This window comes from Homarus americanus, unplaced genomic scaffold (genome assembly GCF_018991925.1).
Source record: "Homarus americanus isolate GMGI-L3 unplaced genomic scaffold, GMGI_Hamer_2.0 scaffold31037, whole genome shotgun sequence".
In the NCBI taxonomy this organism is placed as follows: domain Eukaryota; kingdom Metazoa; phylum Arthropoda; class Malacostraca; order Decapoda; family Nephropidae; genus Homarus; species Homarus americanus.
Window position 1 is genome coordinate 4,231,256 of NW_024722227.1, and position 13,821 is coordinate 4,245,076.

General features: G+C 41.9%; 1 protein-coding gene across 1 annotated transcript in view; it reads right to left on the minus strand.

Annotated features, from left to right (window-relative positions):
* Positions 1–13,821, minus strand: part of LOC121862316 (protein mesh-like) — a 36,485-nt gene that overhangs the window by 9,756 nt on the left and 12,908 nt on the right. The window contains 14 exon segments of the mRNA XM_042360480.1: positions 642–774; positions 1,204–1,340; positions 2,499–2,636; positions 2,845–3,033; positions 3,406–3,553; positions 3,743–3,874; positions 4,200–4,346; positions 4,678–4,816; positions 6,407–6,552; positions 7,651–7,844; positions 8,492–8,749; positions 9,055–9,223; positions 9,459–9,596; positions 10,219–10,402. Coding sequence (XP_042216414.1) covers positions 642–774; positions 1,204–1,340; positions 2,499–2,636; positions 2,845–3,033; positions 3,406–3,553; positions 3,743–3,874; positions 4,200–4,346; positions 4,678–4,816; positions 6,407–6,552; positions 7,651–7,844; positions 8,492–8,749; positions 9,055–9,223; positions 9,459–9,596; positions 10,219–10,402 — 2,252 coding nt within the window.

Sequence of the window (13,821 nt, forward strand, 5' to 3'; positions counted from 1 at the left end):
GTGTGAGTGGGGGGTACTAGTGTTGGTGTGGTGTGAGTGGGGGGTACTAGTGTTGTGTGGTGTGAGTGGGGGGTACTAGTGTTGGTGTGGTGTGAGTGGGGGGTACTAGTGTTGGTGTGGTGTGAAGGGCAGTGTGTCTTAAGGGGTTATGGCTTGCGTAGTGATCATTCCATCTATGCATCAACAGAGTATAGTGGTAGCATGAATGAATAGTGAAGGGACAGGAAGGGACAGGTCTACAAAGTGTACAATGGCACATCACCTTACTGTTGAGGATGAGAAAACCTGATACCTTAAGACTGTATCCACATTTTAAGGTAGGTACAGTAAGTCACTCAGTACATAAAACTTGTGACACACTACGGACGGCAAATACTCTTTAATGTTCAATGCCACAAGAACCTGACCAGTGAGTTATGACAAAGATCCTTACTGACCTCTGCCCTGTAATCCTTTTGTTCTATGGCTCACCGGATAAGTAAGGGTGCACAATAATCTAGCTGTTATCCGCGAAAAAGAAGAAGCACACTGTACAGGAATGACTAACCTCCTCCACACACATTTATCGAGCATCACTACACTAAGGTTAACACACAAGAAAGAGGAGCACTGTAGACGCCTGTAGACTCCTGTAGACTCACAATTCATGGCAAACTGCTTGTGGATGAGCTCAAGGTTGTTACTGTCTACGCTGGGGCCCTCAGAACCGTCAGGCAGCACGAAGTCGTCTGCAGGATCAAACGTCCAATTACCGAAGAGTCCCCGTGTTATGTTCTGCAGGGGGCGAGGGAGAGGACCTTAGTGGTGTAATACTGTTAATATGGACTTAAATTCATAGTTAATGGTTCACTGTGATATCGATGACTTCTCTGTCTTTCTCTCTCTCTTTCTCTCACTCTCTTTATTTCAAATTTCCCTTCTTTGTCTCTCCCTCCCTTCTACTGCAAGAATTTGTGGCCAACGTCAACACTGTAAAAATTTGTTCCATCTCTCTCTCATTCTCACTTCATATCTCTCCCTCTCTCTTTCATTCTCACTTTGCTTCCTTCTCTCCCCTCTCTACTTCCTTCTCTCCCCTTCTCTCATTCTCTTTACATCCTCTCTTCTCTCTCTCATTCCCACTTTAACTTCTTCTTTCTCCCTCTTTCTCGGTCTTTTTCTACTTCTTTCTCACTCTCTCTTTCTCTCTCACCCCTCACTCACCGCAAAGCTCAGAGGTAGGTATATCCTGGTGCCGAGGAATCCCATATTCTCCATAACCTCGACGCCCGCCCCGGAGGCAAACATGATGATGACGTGGCTCTGGTTGAGGATGTTGCTAGGAGTGTACACCACGCATTCTGCTCCCCCATAACACGGTAGGTCAACAAGAGAGATCAGTTATGTCTCATGGAAGGTGTGTATAAAACTCTATGGAAGGTGTGTATAAAACTCTATGGAAGGTGTGTATAAAACTCTATGGAAGGTGTGTATAAAACTCTATGGAAGGTGTGTATAAAACTCTATGGAAGGTGTGTATAAAACTCTATGGTAAGTGTGTATAAAACTCTATAGAAGGTGTGTAAAGTATATTTATAAACTCCTTATGACTTTCCTATCTTCTTATATGCATTTTTTTTAATTCCTCCACCGAAGACAATAAATATACATGGAAACATTGTAAAATATAATTTATCATATTAGTGGCTTCAACTTAAATATTTGGCATCAGCATCGTTGTAATCTTTAATCTAATTTGGAACTGCACATAATTTAAATAACTAAATCTGCCCCCAAAATGTGGAAATCTTGTCCCGATTTCGAAGATTTCCCTCGGTTAACAACTGCACCCACACATAAGAGATAGTGTAGTGTTCTCATATCTGGAGAGAGACTATCCCTTCGACCTTTTACTTGACGGTGTTGAGTCTATGGCAATTATCCTTACTACTTCATTTCTTACTTCAAAACTTGACTCATTCTCTCCTCTCTGGTATGTTAGTTCACCTAATCTACACATATTACTTCATTTTCTACTCCCAAGAGCTGGTTGCTTCAGTTCCCACCCCGGCCGTTAGTATAGGGCACACGGTACTCCACAAGCAACTGCGTCAGAGATTTACGTGGGTGTTGACAACTCGAGGGTGGGTCGTTGTGAAGTTGCTACTGACCTATTAACCATTATTACTAAACAATGTATCGCCTTACCTTCTTAATTAAAGTTTTTCTCTTCAATTAAAATTTGAATTTCTTAAAAAAAAGTCTTCCACTGTCTGTAACCTCTTTTATTTTCTCCTACAAATCTGGTCTCGATAAGGGCGACGCTGTGTGCCTAAACTTATTTGTAAATATTAAAAAAAATATGTTGATTGTTTGATGTTATATACAGTATACAGTAGCTCATATACAACTAGTATTTTGGTACAGTTCCAAAATAAGTATGATCTATGTCACTAAGAGAAAGATTAGTACTGTGACTCAGAAACAGGTCATGGGAGGCTGGGACGGACGGACTGTACCTCTGAACTGCTGGATCTTCTGAGAGTACCTGTCGAAGTACACCCTCTGTCCGTCCACGATCACGTCCAAGTGGTAGCGCCAGATAGCGTCTGTGGGGCGTTGACGAACCTCCACTACTGATGATATGTTGTCTCGAGCTGTTCGGGAGGGAGGTCAGGTGAGGTTAGCGTTGAGATGAGACTAGCTTTAGGGGTTTGTGTTAGGGTGGGGACGAGGCAAGGGAGGGAGTGGGAAGGTATATCCAACCACTCTGCTCCCTATATGAAATTGACATCATCTTTGTAAACACACACACACACACATACATACACACACACACACACAGACACACACACACACACACACCTGCAACAGCTGTGAGCATGGAGCCTTTAGACTCGCCAAGGTAGTTCTTGGAGATCTGCTCGAAGCGGCCCTGAACATCAAGCACGTGACGGAGAGAGTCGACCCTCACCAGCACGAATTCCCCCTTCCCGTTGAACGTGTAGGGCAGGTCGTCGAAGGTGTAGATGTGAGGGTCACCGAACACCGTGGCTGTGAGGGAAGGAGGGAAAGGTGAGAGGTGAGGAAAGGGAGGGGGAGGGGGAGGTGAAGAAAGGGAGGGAGAGATGAGGGGTGAGGAAAGGGAGGGAGAGATGAAGGATGGGAAGGAGAGGTGAAGAAAGAGTGGTGAAAAGTGGGAGGAAGGAGAGGGAAATAGGTGAGAGGTGAGAGGAAGTACTTAGGGAGAGATGAGGAAGAAACCATAAAGGTGAGAGGAAGGAGTAGAAAAGAGGTGGAGAAGAGATGAGGAGATAACAAGGAAGTGGAGGAATCATTTACGTCAACTCTGATTCTTGAAATGTGCATTATTAACTACTACAGAGAGAGAGAGAGAGAGAGAGAGAGAGAGAGAGAGAGACTCACCAGCAGTAGGAGGTTGGTAGCCGACACAGTCCTGGGAGGCGCGTCGCTCGAACCTGTAGGTGACACAGCCGGGGGACTGTTCACCCTGCCACTTGCAACACGTGTAGAAGGGGATGACGTCATGGTACCAGTGAGACATACTCGGTACCTACCAGAGAAGGAGTGTCAGCAGGGAAGTTAGCAACAGTGTGACCTAAGACACCCTCTAAACTGACTTGTAAGTGAGAGATACGTACTTAACTGACTTTATGACAGACAGATAATTAACTGACTTATAAGAGAGAGAGAGAGAGAGAGAGAGAGAGAGAGAGAGAGAGAGAGAGAGGAAACACCTCACCTTGTTGGCCTCGTTGAAGGGCGTCTTGCCGAGATTATGTGCTCGGTGAGGGTTGCCGCCCCACATCTTGTCAGCAGTCATCATGAGGTAGCCGTCACGATCGTAGCAACACTGTTGACCTGCCCGTCCTTACTGTGGGTCAACAACAGGTCATACAGGGGTCATGGACAGGAGTTGTGTGTGTTACTAATTGGGGGATTTTTCTTATATGCACACTGATATATATATATATATATATATATATATATATATATATATATATATATGTGTGTGTGTGTGTGTGTGTGTGTGTGTAGATTGAAGAGTGAGAGAGAAATCATATTGACTTTTGAGTGAGAAACAGAACGAGACTGACTTCTAACGGAGAGATAGAGGCTAAACTGATATGTGTGAGAGACAGAACTAGACTGACTGCTGCGAGAGACAGAACTAGACTGAGAGGTGAGGGAGAGAGGACGTACTTGGGAAGGGCGGTACGGACACAGTGGATGGCGCCGAAGTGGTATTCGCACTCAGTGTTGCCGTCACGGTCACACGAGAAGTCTGGAAGGAACCTTCCCCTGTCTGCCACTGCCTGCTTTAGGAGGCACGGGCAGCGTTCCACCTGTTGCGGGAGATGAGATTAGACTTTCACACAGACACACACACACAGGGGGGTTCTGTCCAGTGCTAAATTGTCTTTCGGGGAGTCTGTCCAGTGGAAGATTATGTTATGGAGATTTTGTCCAGTGGAGGATAATCTGACAGGCATTTTGTGTAATAGAAGATTAGCTGACAGGAATTTCGTCCAATATAAGGTTATATGACAAGGATTTTGTCCAGTGGAAATTAATCTGACGGATTTTGTCCAGTGGAAGATTATGTGACAGGGATTTTGTCCAGTGGAAGATAATCCGACGGGAATTTTGTCCAGGTAGGGAATGTGCTTGACTCACCTCGTAAGCAAAGTTCCTGAGGTTCCTGTCGTTCTCGATCCACCTGTCACACATGGCCACCTGCCAATTGGTGCCGTAGAGTCGCTCCCACTGGAAATGGAAGTACCAGGCCAACGGAATGGGACGTGACCACACCACCCTGTAACATAACCATCCCAGTCAACCACATACTCTACTATAACATAACCATCCCAGTCAACCACATACTATACTATAACATAACCATCCCAGTCAACCACATACTATACTATAACATAACCATCCCAGTCAACCACATACTATACTGGAGCATAACCATACCCACCACATACTATACTATAACATAACCATCCCAGTCAACCACATACTATACTATAACATAACCATCCCAGTCAACCACATACTATACTATAACATAACCATCCCAGTCAACCACATACTATACTGGAGCATAACCATACCCACCACATACTCTACTATAACATAACCATCCCAGTCAACCACATACTATACTATAACATAACCATCCCAGTCAACCACATACTATACTATAACATAACCATCCCAGTCAACCACATACTATACTGGACATAACCACCCAGTCAACCACATACTATACTATAACATAACCATCCCAGTCAACCACATACTATACTATAACATAACCATCCCAGTCAACCACATACTATACTATAACATAACCTTCCCAGTCAACCACATACTATACTATAACATAATCATCCCAGTCAACCACATACTATACTGGAGCATAACCATCCCAGTCAACCACATACTATACTATAACATAATCATCCCAGTCAACCACATACTATACTATAACATAACCATCCCAGTCAACCACATACTATACTGGAGCGTAACCATCCTAGTCAACCACATACTATACTGGAGCATAACCACCCAGTCAACCACATACTATACTGGAGCATAACCACCCAGTCAACCACATACTATACTGGAGCATAACCACCCAGTGAACCACATACTGTAAAACAATCACCGTTCAATACACCTCCCTGCAATACAACCCCTGAATTTAACCTTGATATGCAACTTTGAACCTTTGAAATTAAGCCTATAACCTAGTATACTGTAAATACAACCTTGGATCTTTTAAGTGTAAACCTGGGTATACTACTATGACCCTCTGAAGTTAAACCTATAAACCCGGGTGGATTATTATTACAAATTATAGAAGAAAATGGATTATGATTATTGGGATCCCCCATGTGTGAGGTGGGGAAGTGGATACAGCACTCGTCTCGCTTCCAAAGGGTAGCTGGTTCGAGTATAGGGTAATCCAAAGACATTATATACATGTCTTTTTTGAGACACTGTATAGCACAGTGATAAATGTGTGTGATGTCTTTCTTGCGTCATATGCTAAAAAGTGTAACTACATAAAATTAATAAAAAAAAGTTTACTAAAACAAAAGACATTATTTCATAATATTATATGGCAGCTACAGAGCTGTAACTATATCCTATACTCGTCTTTATACTTCTAAAAACAAAGTTTCTGAGGCGGGAAATAACATCTACTTCAATAATTAATGAAAATCCTTGAGTTATCGTGCTAAGTCTTCTTATTAATAGGACCGAATTAAGAGTTGGATATACAGAAGCAGAAGTTTCGTCCACAATCTGACACAGTAAACGATGTCATGGAAGAGTCAGTAAGAGTTCTCACATCACCAACCAACACCAAGGTTCTCAATGGGGGACTTACGTGGATTGTTTGAGCCCGAACTGAGGCTCCGGGGTGGTGAGGTTGATCATGAGAAGACCCATCTCCAGGTCCAGCTGGTTGTAGTTGTTGTTGTTGGCGTAGTCGGTCGGGGTGAGGGTGTACGATCCTGTGTTGGGCACCCCGTCCTGTTGGTCAAATGTAGTGAGTGGTGAGAGGGTGGTGGTGAGAGGGGAGGTGATGGTGAGGGGGGAGGTGAGGTGATGGTGAGGGGAGGTGATGGTGAGGGAGGTGATGGTGAGAGGGAGGTGATGGTGAATGGGGGGTGAGAAGGAAGATGGTGGTGAGAATGGGTGGTACAGTACTAAGAAGGGAAATGGCGGTGGTGAGAACGAATGAGAGGATGGGGGTGAGGTGGATGAAGTGCAGTGGTAAAGTAGATATTATGCTGGTGTAACTGGTATATTAAACATACATACAATTCAGGCATGGGGCAATAAATTAATTTAGCTAAACTAGTTAACTTTTGAAATAACAGTTTAACTTAATTTAATCGAAAATTTGGTAAATTAATTGTTTAACTTCGATTAATTATATTATCAATTAAATCCCTAGAAAAAATAATAAAAACTGTAATATACAACACACCAGCCCAGAGAGTATCCAATATATTTAGCATTATAAAGTGTAATAAGTATGTGATGAAAAAGTTCTGAGTTTAAACTTTTAATGATTATTATTTATTTGATATGCAGAATTCTTATCTTATCATGATATAATTTTTCAAGTAAGAAATTCTAACTTGGTTCTGCATACTGAAATAATAGAATTATTTAAATGTGAAAAACTGTTGAGTAAAAAATAAAAAAAGTCAAGAATTTATAATTATTTTGTCTCAAGACTTATTCATACCAAGGAACTGGTGTGACAGACTGCCTCACTATTCAGGTATTCAAACTACAGTATTCATTGACACTTCTGGAAAACATTTACAGAATATCAAGTTATTTAATCCACATGAAAATTCCCCAAAGCAAATTTGACACAGACTAGTTAACTTAACTTAACTTAATCGAAAAAATCTTAACCTAAATAGTTAATGTTAAAAAAATCAGGTTAACTTAACTTAACTGGACAAAAAATAAAATTAACTTAATAGTTAAATTAAATTTAATCGTCCCATGCCTGACATAAATACACCCAAACCATCGTGCCGGCTAAGATAGTTTATAGGAGAATCATATGATCATAAAGTCTCTCTCAACACCCAGCCGAACGAGACTCACCACAAGGATGTCGATGTAGATGAGTTCTGGCTGCACGGTGATCTCTCGGTAACCCCAGAGGGACATTACGACAGGCGCGTCTCTGTTCATGGTCAAGTTACCTGCCAGCCAACTGATCTCCATGGTTTCGGGTGAGTGTTGTTGGTAGTTGTCATCCCTGAACCATACTCCCTCAGGCGACGTCAGTGGTGTCTCTGGCATGATAGTAATAATGAAACAGTTTATTTCACTAGAAAAATACAGATACAGAGTGGATACAATAATAAGAACAATATTCACATGGTTGAGTCAAGTGATAGCCTGGGCCCTCTTCGTAGCACCTGACATACAGTATACTGTACATTTATCTCAAGGAATTATTATATAAACATTTAATATCATCTGGAATTGCTACATGTAACATTATGGTAGTAAATACATATTAGAATGTTACCACGCTTATCACTTTTTTTGTACATCTATAATCATTAATGCAATAACCTTTTTTTTTTTAATTTTCTGAGCCACACTTTCACAACCTACAACATATAAATGGAAAACTTATGTCCTGTTGTTCCTACAATTTTTGTTTAATCCTTTTCTCTCTCCCTCCTGTGAGTCCTTCCTCGATATGATGTGTGCTGGTAACTGGAATCAAAAGCCTTCACAATCTCTCTATCATTCACTGCTATGTATTCTACGGCTGCTGTAGCGGGTGTGCTCGGCTGTAATGTTCCTCAGCCAACATCTAGATAGTTCATCTGTATCATTTCCCAGACACACACACACACACACACACAGAGACACACACACACACCTTGCAGTACCCTTCCCCTGCTATAACGTCCACCATCTTACTCACCGACGAAGAACTTGCCCTTCCAGTAGTAAGGTCCACTGTTGATGGAGATGGAAAAGTCGACGTAGCCTGAGACGAGGAGCTGAGGCACGATACAGGAGGCCCGATTGGTGTCGAGCACGTGGCCCTCGACAGTGGTGGTATCGAACTGGCAGGTGAGGCGGTAGCTCTCACTGAAGCAGGGCCCCGTCAGGTTGACTAGAGTACCTCCCAGCATGTTGCCTTGCTCGGGTGAGAACGTCAGCGGGTACACCTTCAGTTCTGTGGGTCGGGAGAGGCACTTTAATTTTATTTTATGGGGAGTTTTGGGTTAAAGTTTCGTTAATACGACAATAACTAACGGACTCATAATATAATGCTGCTGATAATAATAATAATAATAATAAATGATAGTACTAATAAAAACAACAATGATCATAGTCATGACAACAATGATAAAAACAAATAATAACTCTATAACAATAACAATTTACTAGCCAACATCATCATTACAATTTACTTAACCTCCTTGGTTAGGTTAGGTTCTGTATTTACAATGACTCTACGGATATTTCATCAGGACTCACGTTCCTCCCTCCTGCAGCAGCCGGAGAGGATCTTCTCGTCAATCCGGAAGATATGTCGCCCTGGGAGGCCAGTGGCATTGCCGGAGGTCGCGAGGTCACGGATGTAGAGCTGCTGGCTGTAGGGAGTGTATTCGTAGGCGCGGGTCCCGTTCCCGGCGTTGAACCCGACCTGGGGAAGAGGGAGTGTTACTGATGGGCTCGTGTCTGCGGCTTGCTTAAGTTTATTGAGGTATTATAGGCGTAAGAGAGAGAGAGAGAGAGAGACGTGTTAGGGGAAGGAAGGAGGGAGAGAGAGAGAGACGTGTTATAGAGGAGGGAAGGAAGGGGAGAAAGAGAAAGAACCAGAAATTCTCATCAATCCAGGAACATGAGAAACTAAGGTACACACACACACAGGTACTCACATAAGCAGGGGTTCCACCTTGTCCCTCGTCAGTAGAGCCGCCAGCTTCGGTATGGGAGGTCCACTTCATGTAGGCATAGTTAAAGAGACAGTAAGTCCTGATCTCGTCCGTGACCACCACCAGTTGGAAGGTGTTGGTCTGGAGGGGGAGAGAGAGAGCACTATAAACAACGTGGGTATGAAACTCAACGACAATAAACATGCCACCACAATAAATGGATTACCTGAAGACTAGACACGCTAGCTTATTTCACCTGTTTCACCTAAATATTGAACACCCAAATGCTATCTGGGAGGTTAAGTTAGGATAGTTTAGATTATATAGGTCAGGTTAGGTTAGGTTTGGTTTGGGTAGATTAGGTTTGGTTATGAAAGATTATATTAAATTAGGTTACGTTATCTTAGATCAGGTGATGTCATAATTAATATTATACAAGGTTAGGTCAGAACTAGATTAGGTTAAATCAGGTCAGGTTAGGTTAGCTTCATCATCATCAGGTGACATGAGCTGGGGTGGCTAATCTTTACGTGGTCCCAATAACGTAAAACAAATTGGTCAGCCATGAAAAGAAAACCTCAAGATGGAAATATATTCAACACTAAAATACGACATATTAACACTCAGACACACTAGCTTACGACATATTAACACTCAGACACACTAACTTACGACAACAACACTCAAACACACTAACTTACGACATATTAACACTCAAACACACTAACTTACGACATATTAACACCCATACACACAAACTTACGACATATTTAGCATCAGTGTTGACGGAACCACCGGCAAAGGTGACATTCTTCCAGGTGACGATAATGACGTGTTTCGGCTTGAAGATGGTGGCGCCTACAATACCCTCACGGATATCCCACTTGACCCGCTCACGGATCTCAACTCCGAACTGGTCCTCGCGGGAGGGAAGGTCACGCTCCAACCTGCCAGTAGTGAAGGAGGAAGTGAGATAGAGAAATGGAGGGAGGAAGGGAGAAGTGAAAGAGAGGAAGGAGGAGGGAGGAAAAGGAGGAAGCGGGGGGAGCAGGGAGGAGGGAGGAGGAGGGAGGGAAGGAGGGGTAGGAGGGAGGAAGAAAGAAGGAGAGGAAAATAGGTGGGGAGGAGAAAAGGGAGGTAAGGGAGGGAGGAAAGAAGAGAGAAAAAGAGAAAAGAAAAGGGAGGAAGGGGGGAAACGAAGAGGGGGGAAGGAGGGAAATAAGGAATGGTAGGTGAGGGAGACAAGAGGATGATAGAGAGAGAGAGAGAGAGAGAGAGAGAGGATGTGGTGTGGAGAGTATTATCAAGGAGGTGTTTGATAACACGGCACCGAGTTGCTCACACTACACTACACACACCCTGGAGCCACGTCCTATACCATGACACGTACGGTACATACAACTACAATGACACGTACATACAACTACAATGACACGTACGGTACATACAACTACAATGACACGTACGGTACATACAACTACAATGACACGTACGGTACATACAACTACAATGACACGTACGGTACATACAACTACAATGACACGTACGGTACATACAACTACAATGACACGTACATACAACTACAATGACACGTACGGTACATACAACTACAATGACACGTACGGTACATACAACTACAATGACACGTACGGTACATACAACTACAATGACACGTACGGTACATACAACTACAATGACACGTACGGTACATACAACTACAATGACACGTACGGTACATACAACTACAATGACACATACTCGTACATACACTTACAATGACACATACTCGTACATACAATTACAATGACACATACTCGTACATACACTTACAATGACACATACTCGTACATACTTACAATGACACATACTCGTACATACACTTACAATGACACATACTCGTACATACACTTACAATGACACATACTCGTACATACACTTACAATGACACGTACACATAACTACAATGACAGACATACACTTACAATGATACAGACATACACTTAATGATACGGACATGCACTTACAATGACACGTACATACACCTACAATGACACGTACATACACCTACAATGACAGCCATACACCTACAACGACACGTACATACACCTACAATGACAGACATACACATACAATGACACGTACATACACCTACAATGACACGTACATGCACCTACAATGACAGACATACACTTACAATGACACGGACATACACTTACAATGACAGACATACACCTACAATGATACGGACATACATTTACAATGATACGGACATACATTTACAATGATACGGACATACTTACAATGACAGACATACAGCTACAATGACACGGACATGCACCTACAATGACAGACATACACCTACAATGATTCGGACATACACTTACAATGATTCGGACATACACTTACAATGATACGGACATACACTTACAATGACAGACATACACCTACAATGATACGGACATACACTTACAATGGCATAGACATACAACTACAATGACACGGACATACACTTACAATGACACGGAAATACATTTACAAAGACACACACACTAATTTGGGGGAACCCACAGTCAAGCAACACTTCCGCTAATGGATCACGTGAAGATTAGGCACCCCATATTATTTTACCTTCAGAGTAATCCCCCTAATGCTACCATAACTGAATCTAGCATAACCTATTATAACCTAACCTAACCATTCTGTTAGCATTAAGGTGTTTAATCATGAGGTGAAATACGCTGACGTGCCTAGTCTTCACGAGCTCCACGGTAAGTACCATAGACAGGATAACGTTATTGGGGCTTGAAGGATATCATTCCTAAGTGAACACCACGGCCTGGCTGCACTAACATATTTAAGTCACTAAGTCTCCGCTGGCGCTCTTAACTCTCTGCTAGCGCACTAAGTTAGACTTATAAGACGTTATGAGACCGGCTGCAACTTCTGTTCAAGGTGCCTCAGCTGCCAGGGTTAAGAGTTATGTCATTTAGTTTCGGTCATCCTGCAGTACAGTAGAAAATGAAAATGTTCATAGATAATTAGAACACAATAACTCAATATAACAAGACAGTATCATTATATTTTCTGATATCTGGAACATCAACGCTTAAAATAACAAAATGGACTCAACAGAATTCCGTGGCGCAATAAGGGTTTTATTCTTTATAAATGAAATCTAAAAAAAAGCATTTCGATAATTAACAGCATATGCATAAACATTAGGAGTATTTGTCGTGGCAGACAAAGAACATGGTTGAAAATTTACTTTTGAGCCACCACATTTTATATAAATTTCAACAGAGGTAAACATGTACTGTAAGATAACCACCTGCTATCTTATCATCAGGTCACTTGTGATAAGTAAATCCGGAACTAGCGTTACTGTAGTGTATATCAGCCTGGCGTCTCCTACACACACACACACACACTGCTGATAATGTTCAGGATCCGCATTCCAGCTTGTTTGTCGACACGGGCAATAATGGCTTAGGTTGACGCAATTCACTGTACATGACATTCTTATTACTCAGGTCGGATTGACAAAGTTTGTACAAATGAGTCATCATCGGAATTGAATATTTATGAATGTATCTCAATGTTTAACTAACACAAAAGTAACTTCAATGAAGATCATTACAATTATGCTGAGACTCCACCATGGTAAAATAATACAAGTTAGGTGATAAAATTAAGGCACTACATTTTACTGATATTAACAATGGATGGTGTTATTTCTCAAAGGTGCTCAAAAAAAATGTTTGGAGATCAACGAGACACAAATTAAGCATTAAAAACTTAGCAGCATCAATTATTTCAAAATATGGTTGTCACTAAATCTTAAAAAAACTTCGGTTACCATGCACAGGCCAACCGGCCTATTGCAGACTCCTTATTTTCTAATGTTCTTATGTTATGTGCCACCGAGCCCAGTTGCTTCAGGAAGTGAGGCCAACCTGTATGATGAAGGCACTGTGTAGGAAAACTAACTTTGGGGCCATAAAAGAATGTGCTCATTTTATGGACCTGTATACAAAATCACTGTTTACAATAAAAAAACACTATAAACCTGGGTTGCCTAAATGCATGCTGAACTGTATACCTACCATGTCAATATACAACTAAACCAATTGTAGACCTGTATGACGATTTTACTATATACATATTTATATATCTAATTAATTAGACCTAACCTAACCCAATGATTTTCAGTTTGGCTTGCATGGTTACACTGCGCATATATACAATGATCAAATCACCCCTACACGTATGACAGCCATTCATTTTTCAAGATTAAGCATTCCCGACACTAATAAAAATATACTTAAAACCCATGTGTGTATAGCAACTTCCTCATTCATCTTTCATA